Source organism: Felis catus, chromosome B3 (genome assembly GCF_018350175.1).
Source record: "Felis catus isolate Fca126 chromosome B3, F.catus_Fca126_mat1.0, whole genome shotgun sequence".
Lineage (NCBI taxonomy): Eukaryota > Metazoa > Chordata > Mammalia > Carnivora > Felidae > Felis > Felis catus.
Genome location: NC_058373.1, coordinates 42,197,008 through 42,215,048, shown reverse-complemented (window position 1 = coordinate 42,215,048; position 18,041 = coordinate 42,197,008). Strand labels below are relative to the sequence as shown.

The 18,041-nt window shown below is 43.1% G+C and overlaps 1 protein-coding gene across 13 annotated transcripts in view; it reads left to right on the top strand.

Annotated features, from left to right (window-relative positions):
* Window positions 1-18,041, top strand: part of TLN2 (talin 2) — a 442,548-nt gene that overhangs the window by 296,539 nt on the left and 127,968 nt on the right. For all 13 annotated transcript variants that reach the window (XM_019832311.3, XM_019832310.3, XM_011282911.3 and 10 more), the window contains 7 exons: window positions 1,414-1,580; window positions 5,426-5,554; window positions 7,242-7,355; window positions 9,472-9,585; window positions 12,765-12,899; window positions 14,821-14,949; window positions 17,618-17,720. In XM_019832311.3, coding sequence (XP_019687870.3) covers window positions 1,414-1,580; window positions 5,426-5,554; window positions 7,242-7,355; window positions 9,472-9,585; window positions 12,765-12,899; window positions 14,821-14,949; window positions 17,618-17,720 — 891 coding nt within the window. The remainder of the gene's footprint in view (window positions 1-1,413; window positions 1,581-5,425; window positions 5,555-7,241; window positions 7,356-9,471; window positions 9,586-12,764; window positions 12,900-14,820; window positions 14,950-17,617; window positions 17,721-18,041) is intronic.

Genomic DNA, 18,041 nt, shown 5'->3' with positions numbered 1-18,041 from the left:
TTTGCTTTAACAAAAATATTATTACAGTAACTATTTTTATAAAAGTATCTTGGTTTACTTTTGGGGATCTATGTAATTAGTGGAACTTCTGGGCCAATATATACGTACGACTTTTTTTTTTTTACATATGGACTTGCTTTCCAGAAAGGTTCTACACTTTGTGACCCTACCGGTAGTTTGTAAGATGTTTGTTTCCCTACTTCCTTGTCAGCACAGAGCCATATTTTATAGCAAGTATTAGAAACAAACAAAAACTTGAACTTTTCTGTATCTTCCTTATGTGGTTTAAGAAAATAGGAGTACTCTACACGATTTGGATTTTGTTGTTGTTGTTGTTTGTTGTCTTTCTTTTTTAATAGATGTTTTATTTTGGAATATTTTCACATCTACAGGAAAAAAGTAGAGGTAATACAGAAAGTTCTTATATACCCTTCCCAATTGCCCTCATTTTTAGCATCTTCCCATGGCACCCATGGCATATTGTCCGAATTAGATTAGCTTTGGTGCATAACTGTTAGCTACGGACATTATTAAGATTTCACCAGTTTTTCCACTCATGCCCTTTTATTGTCCCAGGATCCAATCCACGATACCTTGAATGTAGCACATTTTGATTTTTTATGAAAGCTTTGTTTCCCCCTTAATGTTACAGTGGTGCGGCATCCTTCTCAAATGCCCTATGTGAGAGGAAAAATTCCCTTACATTTGAGTAGTTTTATTTTAAACTTTACTCTTACATCCTTCCTACTTCTAAAGTAGAGTTCAGTAAAATCACGGTACAGTAAAACCAAACAACTACTAATAACAAGATCAAAACTGGTTCCTGGAAGAAAAGAGTGAGCAAACAGAAAATTGATAGGGAAAACTCAGCCAAGACAAATCTTAGCAATTGAGCATGAATCTGGGGTCTGTGCTTCTTATTAGTGAGAGCCAAATGACACAGATACAGGGGATCTTGTGATACTATTCATCTGGAGTTAGGTAGCATACAAATTCTTTCAAAGCTTAAAGATAATTTTTTGCCATTATGCAGAATTTAAGGAGTTTTGGGTCAGTGATTCTTGAGCTAAATGATATTCACTAGATAAATATTTATTAAATCACGTAACAAATCCACATAATTTTGTTCCCTGCCTTCTGTTTGTAAAGAGTTCCCCTTTGCTTAGTTGCGTCCTATTTACCCCTCTCTGTTCAAGGTGGAACTTGGATGGGTTTGGGGTATACGATCCTAGTAGCCATAGGGAGGGAGTATTTTCAGTCCTGGGTCTAAGGACATAAGCCTTGCTTAGGACAGGAACTTGTGGTCTCCCTTCTTTCTGTCCCTCTTGCTAGAGGAGTGGAGACTGGACTGTGTGCTGCTTTTGAGCTTTAGAAAGCAGACAAACAGATGGCCTCCTCAATCCCATCCCGTAGGTGAAATGGTGCGCCAGGCCCGGGTCCTGGCCCAAGCCACCTCAGACCTTGTCAACGCCATGAGGTCAGATGCGGAAGCTGAAATCGACATGGAGAATTCAAAGAAGCTCCTGGCAGCAGCAAAACTCTTGGCCGATTCCACTGCTCGCATGGTGGAAGCTGCAAAGGTATTATGTTGGATCTGTTCTTTTGAAAAGTGAACATTATTAAGAGTTAGGATTTGGAAGGTGCCCTGAAGATAAAGAATGGTCAGCTGAGTGTGCATTTTTGTTGTTTAAAACCTATATGGTTTTGTAACATTTAACCTTGTTCCAGTGGGAAAGGAGAAGGGCATGGGACACGAGAGTAACAGTCTTTAAGGGGAGCAGAGCTGACTCAGCTGTAGCCAACACAGTTCCTGCTTAGTGCGCACTCTCTCGCCATTTAGGTTATCGCCATCGGCTTACTGCAAATGGTGGTGAATTTAAACGTGAGATCTTGAACAGCAGATTCACTTAGGCCTGTTTTTTGCCCGCGACCTTAGTATTACTTTGCCCTCCATTTGACTTCTCAACTAAACTGTCAAGATTTTACATAGTAGAGTGCTTCCTGCCTCACTGTTCTTCAAATGCCAGTAGCAGTCTTGAATGTTATATAACAGCTTGAATGAAGAGTTAAGAGTCAGCTTTTCTGCTTTTTGACGGTAATGCATTAGCATGATGCTTCTAAAAGCCAGTGATTCTTATCCCAGGGCTCTGTTTCAGAGCCCCCTCCCCCCTCCCCCGCTCCGCCCTGCCCATGAAACATTACAATGGAACGTGTCTCCATTCCACCCCTCCTGATTCACAAGGTCACTGGTGGGACTGTGCAAGTATGTTCCACAAGGGATTCTGATGCCTCCCTCTAGGTGAGAACTGTATCAAAGGGATAAGGCTGTATTTTTCTATCTTCTTCTTTTGGTTATTAGGCAACTAGCATACGTTTTTGGTGGAAATGATAGAAAATGCATATAAATATAAATAAAATAAAAAGCATCTTCAGTTTCATACTCTCAGATAACACGTTTAATGTGTTTCTATGCATGTAAGATTCATTGAAAGTCTCCACATCTTATCCTATATCCTCAGCCTCCAATAGAATACCTTGTATGTGAATTCTTAATATGTTATGACACACAGTGAATTACGTAGACCTTCCTCGACTGACTCACCCTTGTAGTTCCTGAGGGACTGTGATTTCTTGGAGATAACACAAATAGGATGAAGAGTAACCCAAGGAGAGGCAGCATCTGAACTTGCTTCCTCTGTCCCCTGAGCCCTGTTTCAGCTGAGAAGTTAGGCCATTAACCATCCCTTTTAGCCAAAAATATATATGACGGTTTTGTACAGTGGTTAATTTCTTTATGGTTTTTACAAGTTCTGCCCCTTGTATTTCTAAGTCTAAACGTAGCTCTTCTTTTTTTTTTTTAATTTTGTTAATGTTTGTTTATTTTTGAGAGAGAGGCAGAGTATAATTGGGGGAGGTGCAGAGAGAGGGGGAGACACAGAATCTGAAGCAGGCTCCAGGCTCCAAGCTGTCAGCACAGAGTCCAACACCAGGCTTGAACTTGTGAACCACGAGATCATGACCTGAGTGAAAGTCAGACACTTAACCATCTGAGCCACCCAGGAACCCCTACACATAGCTATTTTAAAGTTTATTTGTTTATTTTGAGAGAGAGAGAAAAAGCAAGAATGCAAGCACGCAAGCAACTAGGGGAGTGGAACAGAGGGAGAAAGAGAAAATCCCAAGTAGGCTCCTTGCTCATCGTGGATGCAGAGCTTGATCTCAAGACCAGGATCATGATCTAGGCTGAAATCAAGAGTCGGACCCTTAACTGACTGAGCCACCCAGGTGCCCTTAAACATAGCTATTTTAAGCAAACCTTCACGTTCACAAAAAAACGATAGACTGAAAAGAACCTTAGTGTAAAATCTAATCAACCCTCGTTTTACAAAGGAGAAAATTAAAACTCAAAAAGATTTTGCCTACCATCACATACTCAAGATTGAGCCAGGGCCAGTGTGCACATTGGTTTCTAGACGCACAACGCTCACCAGACCTTAATGCACCAAGTTACCAGAAATTTGTTTCTTTTAGGTATTTATTTTTAATGATTTATATCAGATGGGACAATGTTAAGTGGTTTTATAAATTCTTGTAGTTAAGTGTGGTGACTTTGTCTTCACGACACTATTTTCATTTGCTGGATTTTGTTCAAAGCTGAAGAAACTGTTATAGTTAGAGCTCCAAGAAATATATTTAATGTGTAGAAAAAAAATACATTTCATAATCAGTAACTAAGATTCCAGACCAAGATTAGTACCGCATATCTAATGTACATTCCTCATGAAAGAGACGTTGCTAAGGAAGGATCCAGATGCCCACTTGAGAGTCAAGTGCAGAAATGGTTTCCTGCTGTTCAAAATACCAAAGGAAGGCTCGCATAGGAGTGGTCCAAACACCTGATGACCAAAAGAATAAAATGATTTTCCTAAACTCGCAAAAGAAGACAAAAGTAGCTGAAACAATCTTTCACATGTAAATGCAAAAGTAGAGGTTTTTTTAGTTACTGAAACACAAAATCAAGGCTACTTAATGTGGTTACAGTTTGTAAGAGTGGAAGATTCCCTTTGAAGCATTGCCAGAACACTTCTGTCACAGATGTTAAAACTGTTGCAGCCAGGATGAATCCCTACCCCTTTTATAAATAGTTAAAAACAAACAAACAAACGGGTTCTTGTAAATGGTCAATTTGGCAAGTTGGCCATTTGAAAAATGGAGACATTTGAAAATTGATTTTCAACGATTGGTGAGTTTCTTTCAACGATTGGTGAGTTTTGTCTCTGCCTTATGAGCAAATATCATCACCCTAAAGTGTTGATGAAAAGAAACTCCTTCATCCCTATACATTTAGAACCGGTCACAGAACATCCAGACTCTGAGAAAAATCTTGATTGCTTCTCTTGCACGTGGGAGAGGAAGGTTGGATGTGCTTTAAGTCTTGGTTGAATTAGTATGCAGTGAAGTTATATCCTCTTCCTACATTACCTTTAGTCTTTTCCCTACTTCAGAATCCCACCCATCTAAATAAAATCCATTTTGAGGGGCCCGAGTGGCTCAGTCGGTTAAGTGTCTGACTCCCGATCTCAGGTCATGATCTCACTGTTCATGGGATCAAGCCCCACGTTGGGCGCAATGCTGAGCACTGGGCCCGCTTGGGAGTCCCTCTCCCTCTGTCTCTCTGCCCCTCCTTCCTTCAAAATAAATAAACTTTAAAAATAAATAAATAAAATCCATTTGCATTCCTCAGACACTTGAACCTACAGCAACACAGGGTGGCCATGGGCTGTGCATGGTGCCTTTCTCTTGCCCTGCCATGATCAGGGGCATGGGATATCTCTCATTACTTAAGTATAGTTGAGTACCATTTCTCCTTTGCTATACTTTCCTACTCAGTCTTCCTAGGCATGGTCTTTCCTGAACAACATTTCCTTATAGTGTTGGGGATGGCGTTCCCAGTCCCCCTGGTCCCTCTCCCCCTTCCCCTGTGTCTATATTCTGAGCCTGTTCACATAAACCCAGTGCCACAAGACAGGAAAATCTTTCCATAGTGACAAGCGTCTGTCCTGCCAGTTAATATAAAATTCTCCCCGAGAGATTGGGGCATGGGGGAGATTTATGTTAACACCTTTTAAACCATGGATAGCTGACCACAAGTCAATTTACGTGGATGGCCAAGGCTATGATCGCAAGTGTTTAATTTTTACCATTGGATTTCTACTGTTTACTGGTACAGCTTGGAAACATCCCCAGTAGATTTTTTTGTCGTTAGGAGATGAACATCTTTATTGTAAAGATACGGCTCGAAGCGTTTGCTTTCTCTTCCAGATCTTTCGTGTTACCGGGAAAAAGTAAAACTCAAGGCATGAGTTCAGCATCTGTGGCGTGCTGTCCTCTGGACCTCTCAGAATCTCTGTTTTCTCCTTCTCAGGGGGCTGCGGCCAATCCTGAGAACGAAGACCAGCAGCAGAGACTGAGAGAAGCTGCAGAAGGTCTCCGTGTGGCAACCAACGCCGCTGCCCAGAATGCTATCAAGAAAAAAATTGTCAACAGGTTGGAGGTGGGTAAAGAGGCTGGTTTCTTAGAATGTCTATTTTAGGTTGCCAAGAGTTATCTGAAAGAATAACGTGGGGCGCCTGGGTGGCTCAGTCGGTTGAGCATCTGACTCCATAGTGGGTCATCATCTCACAGTTTGTGAGTCCGAGCCCTGCGTTGGGCTCTGTGCTGACAGCTCGGAGCCTGGAGCCTGCTTCGGGTGCTGTGTCTCCCTCTCTCTCTGCCCCTCCCCAGCTTGCTCACGCTCTCTCGCTCTCTCTCGCTCTCGCTCTCTCAAAAATGAACGTTTAAAAAAATTTTTAAAGAAAGAATCACCAAATTAATAAGGCATTGCCCATATAAAGGAGGCTTAATCGAGATTGACGATCTAGTTTATTGGTTAAGGGACTTAGAAACAATGTGAAATGTTGGTTTAGGCACCTGGTACATTTAGGTTCAATGGCACACTAACGGTATATTTGAAAAACAGCTTCAGCTCATGTTCTCAGTAAGCAAAGCCTTTTCTGAGTTGAGCATTCTTTTTTTTTTTTTTTTTTAATGTTTATTTATTTTTTGAGAGAGAGACAGAGCATGAGCCAGGGAGGGGCAGAGGGAGAGAAGGAGACACAGAATCCAAAGCAGGCTCCAGGCTCTGAGCTGTCGTCACAGAGCCCAACGTGGGGCTCAAACTCACAAACGGTGAGATCAAGACCTGAGCCGAAGCTGGATGCTTAACCGACTGAGCCAACCAGGGGCCCCTGCATTTAGCATTCTTGAATAGATTTCAATTGTTTTTTTTTTTTTTTTTTTTTTTTTTTGCAGCAGGAAATAGGAACTTTTTTCCCTTGGCGTTAAGGGTTGCCCATATTCAGAAAGGACCTTTAGCTAAAAATTCCATACGTATTTTGTCAGAGACAGTGACTCTTTCAGGACTTCCAGTAAAAAATAGAACCTTGGAAAGAGTGAAGAATGGGGATCCGGCTTCGGTGGAGAGGTGTGGATGGAGCAATAAGAAATATTTTGTCATTTTCAGAACATCTGTTTGGTGGGGGAGGTGAGGGGGGTAGGAAATAGCACTAGGTGCAAACTCTGTAAGAAAACAAGTTTCTCTCACAAAGGCATACAGGAGACTCTTACACCAAAATTTGGGAGGTTGGAGGCCAAGAACCTGCCTGTCTGAGGAATCCTTCCGTATGGTCTGATGGATCCGGAAACAAAACCAGCCTCCTTCCAGGGGGAAGGGAGCGAGCAAACCCACTTAAGTACTCTGGTGGGGAAGCCCAGGCCTTTCTGAAGGAAGGCTTCACACGGGTGGCAAGAGGAAAGCCATGAGCACACCAGCGTTTCTGCTGCTTGCGGAGAAGAAAATGTTTCCCCCAAAACATTTAGACTGGATGCCGCTTATCAGTGCCATCGTGGCCATGGAATTAATGGTCCCTTCTCTTTTTGAGAAAGACAAATGAACACCGGAACTTGAGCTATCAAGTGTGACTGTCTTTCTCTCTGGTCCCAGGGAATGTAAACCAATGGAGATAACAGGGCAATTGTTAGACGAGGCTCGTCAGTGGCGTTCAGGAGGCAGAGTCTGGGCCTGGAGTCCTCTTTCTTCTACGCGTGCAGCTGTTCTGTGCCAGCCTCTTAATGGTAGGGCAGATATAGATGTGCGTGTGTGTGCGATGGCCCCGCTCACCTACCGTCGCTCTGTCCTCCAGGTGGCAGCTAAGCAGGCCGCAGCCGCCGCCACACAGACCATCGCCGCCTCCCAGAACGCGGCCGTGTCCAACAAGAACCCCGCCGCCCAGCAACAGCTGGTTCAGAGCTGCAAGGTGAGGTTGCAGCCGCCCGAGCACCAGATCTGCTGGAGACCCCCCTGATAGCATTACAAGGCCCAGATAATTCAGTTAAGACTAATCATCTGGGCCCCTAATGCAGTTTGCTCCAGCCCCTGTGTTCCAGGTACACACACATGCACACACACACACACACACGCATGCACACACATCTGCTTTTTGTCTCATAAGTGGATGCCCTCTGTTTGGAAGGAGAGTATGATGCTTTTTCCAGCATTGTCTTTCCTTTGCCTAGATTTTCTTTCTTTTCAAGAGACCGAATCAAGGAGGATCAATGACCAGGCCATTTTAGGGCTCTGCAATAGTAATGAAGCATTGAATTTCCAGAGCGCCTCTTTCCCCGTGAGAGGTGGGCCTTCAGCTTCACTGCTTGCTGGGAGGAGAGTTGGTTTCCTGCTTTGCACCGATGGCACCCTAAGGATTGATGTTACCCTGTCTGGCCTCAGTGATGATGTGCTTCAGGGCTTTCTGTTGTTGCATGTTTTTTTCTGAGACCCGGGCCTTGATGGCACGTTGACTCCAACGTACTGCAAAGGGTACAGTGAATACCTTTGTTGCCACTTCTGAGGGCCCAGGGGGTCTGCTCTCCCAGGAGACCCCTGAAAGGTGCCAGACACGACTTGGAATTGCGTAGCTACTGCCCTTGTGTCGGCAGGGTGTCTGACCAGAGTCTCCCAAAGGTCTTTGCGGTCAGCAGCGGGGGCTGGGTGGGCAGGTGTACTTGTGTTAAGGTTCTGGGAGTTGACTGCGCTCTGTCTGCTTTTTCACATCTCCCCTGTGAAACGGTTCACCTGTGAGTGGTGTCGCCATTTCCACCTCAGAAATGGCTTTGCTTCTGAGAACCACCCAGAGCCCTCCACGTCCTGAGTCTAGGTTCTCTGAGGCCAGTCCCTCACCAAGAAGCGAATGTACTCTGGCAGAGAAGTCTCAGCACTGGAGTAGGGCCCTGTCCTCGGGACTGTATGCAGAAAGACGGGGTTTTTCTGTGAGTCAAGCCCCCACAGAGGAGGAGAGGGTGTTTTCTGTTAGAGCCTCAATTCAGCCGCCAGCGTGGGTGAGAAAACCCTTCTGCACAAGCGCTTGCTCCTCATGTCCAGGAAAATACTACAGGATGAAACACCCCCCACCCCTTTTTGCAGAGACTGAAGATACTCAGTGTCTGTCTATCACTGTCAGGAAGGAAATCACTGTTGATCAGCTTGCAGTGCAGAGGGGAGAGTGGACAAGACTACGGGAGCCAGCGATCCTCAAGAGGATCTGAGGAAAATCTCTGGGAAATATTTGTTTTAACCTTTGCTGGAATGGGTTCAAAAAAAAAAAATAGGTCGCCAGACTGGGGTACACTTGGGACCTTCTTCAGCAGTAGTGGCCACTGTGTGCTATGACCTTTGAGGACCTGGTCGGTCAGATGAGGAGTGCTCACTGAGGAGAAAACCCAGAAAAGGTAGTAGGCTGGTCTCCTAGGGCATTGTGGGAAATTGTTTCTTGAAGTGGTCTCACCTCAGAAACTGCTGCTTCTTCCTCCACCCTGGGCATTGGGGTTTCCAGTTTGAGAAATGAGAGGGCTACTTAATCAAAGACGACCCATGGTGGCAATGAAAGGTGATGGACAGAGTGAATCCCTGCTAAGTGAGGAATCAAAGCCCTGACCTATGCTGGCACTTGAGTAGTTCTCTTAGTTTCTTCTCGTTGGACAATGTGACTTGGGTTTCTCTGCCTGTGAATTGTAGAGACTTTTTGATCCTTGGCCGTTAAGCTTTATAAGTGGTCATTAGCCACATTGGTATTAGTTGCAAGTGGGCAAATGCTTTTAAGACCACCTTATAGAGATTCGTACCGTGCCTAAAGGTATGAGGAGCTGAGGGTCGAGCGTGTGTGGGAAACAGCTACCCAGAGGCACTGGGTTAGGATTCGTTGTTGGTAAGGACCCAGCTAGCTTAAAAGTGCTAGGTAAATCCAAGGCTTGTGATAAGCATTGCTCACATGGAATAGCGCATCCCCAAAACATCCATCACTGGTGTCATTTTCCACCCTTTTGTGGTAATTCGCTGTGCCGAGTGTGCTCTGTTTTAATCTTCCTTGCTTCCTATAGGCAGTGGCTGATCACATCCCTCAGCTGGTCCAGGGGGTGAGAGGAAGCCAAGCCCAAGCTGAAGACCTTAGCGCCCAGCTGGCTCTCATCATCTCCAGCCAGAACTTCCTCCAGGTAACAGGAGCATGCGCCTTGGTCCCACTCAGAGTCCCCCATGGAGGCAGGAGGTGCCCTTAATCCTTAAGGAGAAGAATTACCCAGTGTCACAGCCACAGAGAAGTTTTTGCAGTAAGCAGACCTTGGAAGGCCTTTCCTTTGAATTTCCATTTTCAGGAGAGGTGGATTTAGCTTGGCAAAGCAAAATGCTAATATGCAGGGAAATTGCCCTGGGAGATAGCCCATAATCCATTTTTCTTGGGAGGCTCATCTTTATTTCTCCTCTGTGAGGGAAAACATGTAATAAGTTGCAAGTGTTGTTGAACAGCTTGGTACTAGATATAGCTCGAAGTTTGCCAGTTTCCAGAGAGTCTAATGCTATTATCCGTGTACAAGGAAAAAAGAAGTGTTGAGTGCATCTTCTCTGAAGTTGTGATCTTTTCGTATGCCGATTGTACAATTAGTTAAGTGTCGGCAGTCTTTGTGGGCTGAGGGGTAGATTCATTTTAAAGAAAACAAAATGAGAAAAGTGGTGGGAAAACTCCCTCTTTACCTACTTCTTGTCTTCAAATCCCTCAGCACTTCTGTCTGCTTGTATCTCTTGAACAGTTCCAGTGATCAAGCGATGTTCTTCCCTGTCCCTTTCTAGCTGAAACTGTCACTACAGGACCCAGTGATACATCTGTTGGGTTAATTTTTCAAGTGTCCTGACTCCAACATGCAGAGACAGAACGCGAAAGTTTTAATGTGATTTTCTCACGTTAGACCTACATACAGACATACGTATTTTATGTATACATTTTTTAATTGGGGTTTATTGTGTATAGACTCTTTGATTTTTATGTTAACATTTATATTATGAGCATTTAACATACAACTATGGCTCTCCTTTGTTTAGCTATTTTATCACCCCTAGGCATACAGGTTGTTTTCAATTATTTGCCATCATAAACAACCTATGATAGGATAAAGGTCTTTATTTGCGCTCTACTTTTGTACCCATGTTGAATTATTTCCTAAGGATAAATTCCTAGAAGTAGGATTGCCAATGGCTTATTTTTATCTTTGGGACATTGAGAATTGTGACTTGGACAGGTGCTTACCTTTTCATTCAGATGGTTGGAGGGCCTGGAGCCAGTTGTATTGTCCCCGCTGTGGGCAGGCTTCTAGGGTAGTATGATAGAGCCATGTAGACATGTTCCAGGGTCCACTCTATCGCCACTCTTAGATTTCCTTTTTCTTTCGTTCTTTGAATTTTGCTATCATAGACACATCACATAGTTACAAAAATAAGGCAGAGTTAGAAATAAGTAGAAATGGGGGCACCTAGGTGGCTCTGTTGGTTAAGTGTCTGACTTCTGCTCAGGTCATGATCTTGCCGTCTGTGAGTTTGAGCCCTGTGTCAGGCTCTGTGCTGACAGCTCAGAGCCCAGAGCCTGCTTCAGATTCTGTGTCTCCCTCACTCTGTGCCCCTACCCTGCTCGCACTCTGTCTGTTTCCCTCTCTCTCAGAAATAAGTAAACATTAAAAATTAAAAAAAAAAAAAAGAAAGAAAGAAAGAAGTAGAAATGGAATTGACCAGAAAGTTGCTACATTTTCAAGTTCATTCACACGTGTTGTAAAATTGTCCTTCTGGAAGGCTGAATGCATCTAAATTTCCATGTAGCAGTACGTGGAGCACATTTTCCAATACATCTTTTCCAAGTTGGGAGTTCAAGCATTTAAAAAATACTTCGTTGACAATTTCTCAGTGAAGTTCTTACTGTCTGATTTTTGCGTTCCCTTGATAGTCACAATGCTAAATATTTCATGTTCCAGTTGTTGTTATTATGTGAAGTTATCTACTCACATCTCAGGCTGGGTTTTTTTTTTAAGTTTTTTTTTTTTTTTTTAACATTCATTTATTTTTGAGAAACAGCACACGCAGGGAAGGGACAGGGAGAGAGGGTGACACAGGATCTGAAGCAGGCTCCAGGCTCTGAGCTGTCAGCACAGAGCCTGTTGCAGGGCTTGAACCCACAAACTGTGAGATCATGACTGAGCTGAAGTTGGACACTTAACTGACTGAGCCCCCCAGACACCCCACAGGCTGTTTTTTTTAAATGAATTCTCATGAGTTATTTAAATATTAAAAGTATTAACTTCTGCCATTAATGTTTATTTTCTGACACTTAAATGGTTTCAGCTTTACTAAGAGAAATTTTTATAACATCTATATTAAAACCCCTAAAAGTGTATATATTCTTTGGTCCAGAGATTGTACTTTTAAAGTTCTATACAAAGAAAATGATGAATGTGTGAAAAATTTGAGCTACAAAGCCGTTTATCATACCCTGGAAAAAACGGACACATGCCCAACAACACAGGATTGAGAAATATTAATAGATGCATACATTGAAATACTGTACAGCTATTAAAAATATAGAATATGTGAAACAAAAAATTTGAAAAATAGAATAAAGAGGATGATCTTATTTTTGAAGATATATATGCATGCACGCAGACATCCATGCGTAGTGAAATTATATCCTAGGTAGTGAGATGTGATGTGACAGGTCATTTTGTTTTACTTTGTCTGCCTGTATCTTTTAAAGTAGTCTGTTAGGTTTATTTCAGACACAGATTAAAGAGCTATTCTAAGAAACACAAAGAAATGTATTTAATAAACTCTGTCTGCAATCTTTTTTAATGGGAATTTCAAGCCAGTATCCTAATTTTGCCCCCTCTCAATGACACATACTTTTCTTTCTTTCTTTCTTTCTCTTTCTTTCTTTCTTTCTTTCTTTCTTTCTTTCTTTCTTTCTTTCTCTTTCTTTTTCTTTCTTTTCTTCTCTTTTCTTCTCTTTCTTTCCTTCTTTTCTTTCCTTCTTTTTTCTTTTCTTTCTCTTTCTTTGTTTTCTTTTTCTTTTTTTTTTGTCTTTCTCTTTTTCTTTCTTTTCCTTGTTTTCTTTCCTTCTCTTTTCTTTCCCTTTCTCTTTCCTTCTCTGTCTTTTTCTTTCTTTTCTTTCTTTTTTTTTTCTTTAACATTCTTAGAATGTCCTGACCCTAGAATTGGGGTGGCAATTTTCAGGGATAGTCTACATGATTTTACTCTCCCTTGTCATAGAGGAAAGTAAGTTCTGGCTTGGTTGTTTGGTCTGTGCTCTCGGACTCTTGCTGCTCAGGTGTCGTCTTACTTTCTCCTCCTCCCTTTACAGCCTGGAAGCAAGATGGTGGCCTCCGCCAAAGCCGCGGTGCCCACTGTGAGCGACCAGGCTGCAGCCATGCAGCTGAGCCAGTGTGCCAAGAACCTTGCCACCAGCTTGGCAGAGCTACGTACCGCCTCGCAGAAGGCAAGTGGACCCTGTCCCAGCAGTTAGCTCATTGGGAATGGAGCTTTAGATGCCTTACTTCTGGGTGTGACCTGTGGATGACCCAGGACCTGAACACGGCTGGGCATGTTTCCTGGCAGAGGCGCCCGTTCCATTTGCTTGATGGGGATTCGCTTTTACGGTTTTTAGCTACTGTCGCCTAGACTTAGTTTATCACTTTCCAGTTACACATGACTTGTGTTAAACTATTGTAGGTTACATGCTCCCCGCTCCCATGCCCTGGGACAAGCAATGGTCCATGTTTCACAACCTTAAGGGAGACAGGGAGTCATCAGTTTCTTGGTGCCACGTAAATTCTAGCCACAATAAGTGATTGCATCTTGCAGGTATTATTTTGTGAACTTCAACTATTCAGGCAGCAAAATTATTCCAGGGAGCAGGGCAGGGGGGTCATTTATAGTATCTGTTTTGCCCTGAAATCTTTTTACACCTTACATGGGAGCATTCACCTTAACACGGTCCTCAACAGAACAGAGTTAGGGATTAGTAAGTTTCTGTCTCTAGGACTTACTTACCGATAGACCTCAGTACTGTACGGTTTGATGTGTTATTAGCATGAAATTCTGGCATGAATTCATTTTTCCTCACTGTAGCAGTCCCTTTATAGAAACAAGAGGCATCATACATGAGGAAGGGAAGAAGGTTAGAAGCTGATTTGAATTCTTGATATGAACAGTGTGCCTTATCACCAAAGAAAAATTTCCAGAGCTTTAGGATAATACTCAGTTAAAAAAAAAAAAAAAAATCTTGAGCTGTGTTTCTCAACCAGAGGTCCAAGGACCATCTGTGCTGAAGTCACCTGGGAGCATTCAGAATGCAGGTTCCTGGGCCTCACCTCTGAGCAACTGAATAAGAGTGCCTGGACAGAGAGCCTGAATTTGTACATTTTACAGGTTTCTTCAGTGAGCCTTAGAGTCATCCATACCTCAACTGCCCTGGAGCAATGAGCCTCAAAGTGGGGCTCAAGCGAGACTGTCCACTGGGGAGGAAGATACTGAGAGCTTTTAAATACGTTGTTTTATATAGTGTAAGGGTTAGGAGTATAGGCTCTGGAATCCAACTACCTGCGTTCAAATTCTGGCCTTGCCATCAACTAATTTTTGGTGACCTCAGCAAGTTAATTAACCTCTCTGTGCCTCAGTTTCCCCACCTTGTAATACTGGCACATAGCAATCATTCAGTGACTATTTACTGCTGTTGTTGTCACTATTATCTAAAAAAAAAAAAAAAAAAATTAAGATTTACCAGTATTTGACATACTGAGCAATAATTATACACATATAATTTATTAACATGTCGGGGGGGGCTTGATCAAAGTACTTGAAAACCAATATTTTAAACGATCAAGAGAATGAAATAGTTTTCTTAAAACAATTACTAAGGAAAAAAAATCTTTAGTAATCTTCACTATGGAAAAGTAATGGTTTATAGTCTAGAAATTTGTAGAGATTCAATAAGGTGGAAAAAGCCTTGTCCCGATAGTCCTGGGTTCATTCACTCATTCCTTCTTCATTCACTTACCACATGCTTCTCAAGTCTCTTTGTGGACACGTACTGTGCGTGGTGCTCTGTCTCTAGAACCCGGACACAGTGAAGAAGGATCCTCTTAGTTTGAGCAGCAAATGCATTTCAGATCAAAATAGCTTCCAGGAGACTTTAAGTATATCCACTTTTGAAGCATACATAATTGATTATTTCGGGACGTTAGGACTGTGGTCCTGAGTGAGGATGGAAGTGCTATCAGGAAACACTCCACTTGCTTCCTGTTGCCAGTGTTGGAGAATCACCGGGTACATCCAGAAAGGCATTTTGTACATTGCAAAGTACTAGGGACGCTTTTCCTCGGCAGCCTTGGTACACATATTCCCAACTCTGTTGACAGGCCCATGAAGCCTGTGGTCCGATGGAAATTGACTCAGCTCTGAGCACCGTGCAGACACTTAAGAATGAACTGCAGGATGCCAAGATGGCTGCTGTGGAGAGTCAACTGAAACCGCTTCCAGGGGAAACGGTAAGGAAATGCTGGAGCCCCCTGGGGGTGGGACTCTGCCTTATGGTACGATCACGGTGAGGCATTTTTAGAAGCTGGAGTTGGTGTGCTTGAATTTCTGACATTTTGAAGGCAAAGCCTTAAAATAGCCCCATATTTAAGCACTGGGTTGAGTAAAAGATGGCCCTGAAGGGGCCTCTGGTAATGGTTGTGTGGCTTGGGGTTTGGCTGAGGATGAACAAGTGTCTGTTAATGATCATTACTCTTTTCATAAACAAGACACATCCTAGTGTTTTAGTCCCATGTTGTGAACCCACAGCATTTTTTAAAAAGAATGTCCATTGCAGCTAGAGGAGCTAGATTTTAAAATTTAGGAGTTCTAGGGGCGCCTGGGCGGGTCAGTCAGTTAAGGGTCCTGACTCTTAGCTCAGCTCAGGTTATGATCTCAGGTTTTGTGAGTTGTGCCCCACATCAGGCTCTGTGCTGACAGCTTAGAGCCTGCTTGGGATTCTTTCCTCTGTCCCTCACCTGCTCACACTCATTTGCACTCTCTCAAAATAAATAAACATTTATAAAATAAATTTTAAAAAAGTAGGAGTTCTAGCATCTAGCTCCAGCTTATATCCTCTACTAGCTCTAGATAAGTCTTGGATCTCCTCTGTGTCTCAGATATTTCATCTATGAAATGGATGGCAATGATGTCATTAAGGTTGACACAGAAAATACTTTCAATAGTCATTTGAAAAAACATTTCCTTAGTGCAAGTCACCAGGATGGACAATGACAAAGAACTTCAATACAGTACAGTGACAACAGTCAGTGGAATGATGGCAACAGAGATCTAATTTGATGATGTTATGGTACCTCCTGAGGCCTGTCAGGGCTTTCTTGGCTAAGATTTTACCAAGTCTTCTCATTTGTACGTACCTCCTTTTCCACATTACTGAACATTGCTAATAAATACCACCATTTATTAAGTACCTCGTAAGCACTGTATACACACAAAATCAATCTAGTTGTAACCTTAATGAGCGAGTTCTCTTAATCCCATCTTACAGCTGAGAAACCAGAGATGTGGAGGTAGGTTGTCACTATTCTGTGTGGTTATCGACCAGCTAGTGGTAGAACCAGGGTTTGAATGCAGACCTATAGGACTCAAAAGCCCATGCTTTTGATGGCTCATGTTGAGAGCTTCTACTCTTGACTACTGCTGCTCTTTGGGTGAACTGAAAACTTGTGGAATCTTAGAAGGAGACTTAAAAAGCACCAAATTCACCATGCAACAATGCCTGGTACATACGAAGCCCTCAGAAAATATGTGTGAAATCAAGCTACTGCAAAGTAGTAAAGACGAGGAAACTCAGGCTCAGAGAAGTTAGGTCACCTAAGGTCGCCTAGCTAATGGTGAAGTCAGGAGTGGCTGTAGGGCCAGCAGCTTTGTAATGTGGTCTGCATGACCCTTTACAAACTCTTGCTCCAGGGAGCCCAAGAGAGGCTGACATGACAGGAATCCTGCCTTTTATGTAAATCAACTGGTCAGTTCGAATGCAACAAACACGATGTAATTTTTAAGAAAATTGTTTGCCCCAAAGGAATGTGTGTGCAGCATTATAACACATTGTTGGCTGCAATGGACCAGGCTCTTTTTTATTTGAAGGCACTGCCTCTCGGGAAGCATGTTGTGGAATTAAAACATGCACATGCTCTCTGATGCCTTTCTGCACTCTTGCGGTGTGCCTGGAGGTTCTGTTCCAAAATGTTGTCCTCATCTAGTAATCAAATAATTACCCATACCCTGGACCTTCAGTAACTTTGTTCTCTGAATTATTTATTCATTTTACAAAGCAACATGATGTGCCATTCACGGGAAGCAAGCACTTCGCCCATTTTCATAATCTCATTTACCACGGCAAACCTCTCTTTCTATTGCATTTCCTTCTGGTTAGAACTCCTCAAAGTATAAAGATTGAAATTAACAATGTTAATGGTCCCACACACCAGGAAGGTGGTACCACTGGATGACTGCCCACTTCCTGCCAAGGCATAATTAATTCTCGCTAAGGATTTGTTGCAGACTTTCTAAATTAGCTTCTAAAGGCATAATGCTAATAGCTACCATTTGTTGAGTACCTACATTGATTCTGAGAACTTTATTTTTTTTTTTTAAATTTTTTTTTCAACTTTTTATTTTATTTTTGGGACAGAGAGAGAGAGAGAGAGCATGAATGGGGGAGGGGCAGAGAGAGAGGGAGACACAGAATCGGAAGCAGGCTCCAGGCTCTGAGCCATCAGCCCAGAGCCCGACGCGGCGCTCGAACTCACAGACCGCGAGATCGTGACCTGGCTGAAGTCGGACGCCCAACCGACTGCGCCACCCAGGCGCCCCGATTCTGAGAACTTTCTGAGCTTAAGCATTAGGATCTCCTTAGGAAACCAAGGCATGGCGAGGTTCAGTAACCTGCCCAATCTCTCACGGTTAGCATGTGGGGGAAGGAAGTAGAGGGCAGGAGCATGAACCCAAATTTGTTCTGAAACATGGGCTTTTTGCCCTCTTTGACCCTACTCAGCATTACTGGTATTAGGGGGGAAAAAGCTAAGGCCCACGTTTGATGTGCATTGTTTTTATGCTAAGACTTCAGTGTATGTTTCTTTTCTTCTAAGCTGTCTTCCCCTTTGGATGTTCTTATAGCTGGAAAAATGTGCTCAAGACCTGGGAAGTACATCCAAGGCAGTGGGCTCCTCCATGGCTCAGCTCCTAACCTGTGCTGCTCAAGGCAATGAGCACTACACAGGTGAGACTCACTCTTTTTGTGATTCCCTGTGGCCAGGTGCAGGCTCCTGGGTGTGGGCTGAGGGGTTCGGCAGCTGGTGTTCATGGACTTGACCGTGAACCTGACTTTGTTTTTCAACAGCGATTTACAGATTTTTCAAGCACTTTCCATTTGCTTGTTACTAGGCTTCATACTGTTAATAGGCTTCATATAAGACGAATCCAATATGATCACTCCAAACTATTTGTGGATCACCCCTACTAGCCTATAAGCAAACAGTAATTATAAACTTCTGTAACTATCTATGTGGGACTCTTGAAATCCCAGTAAAGTAAAGGAATT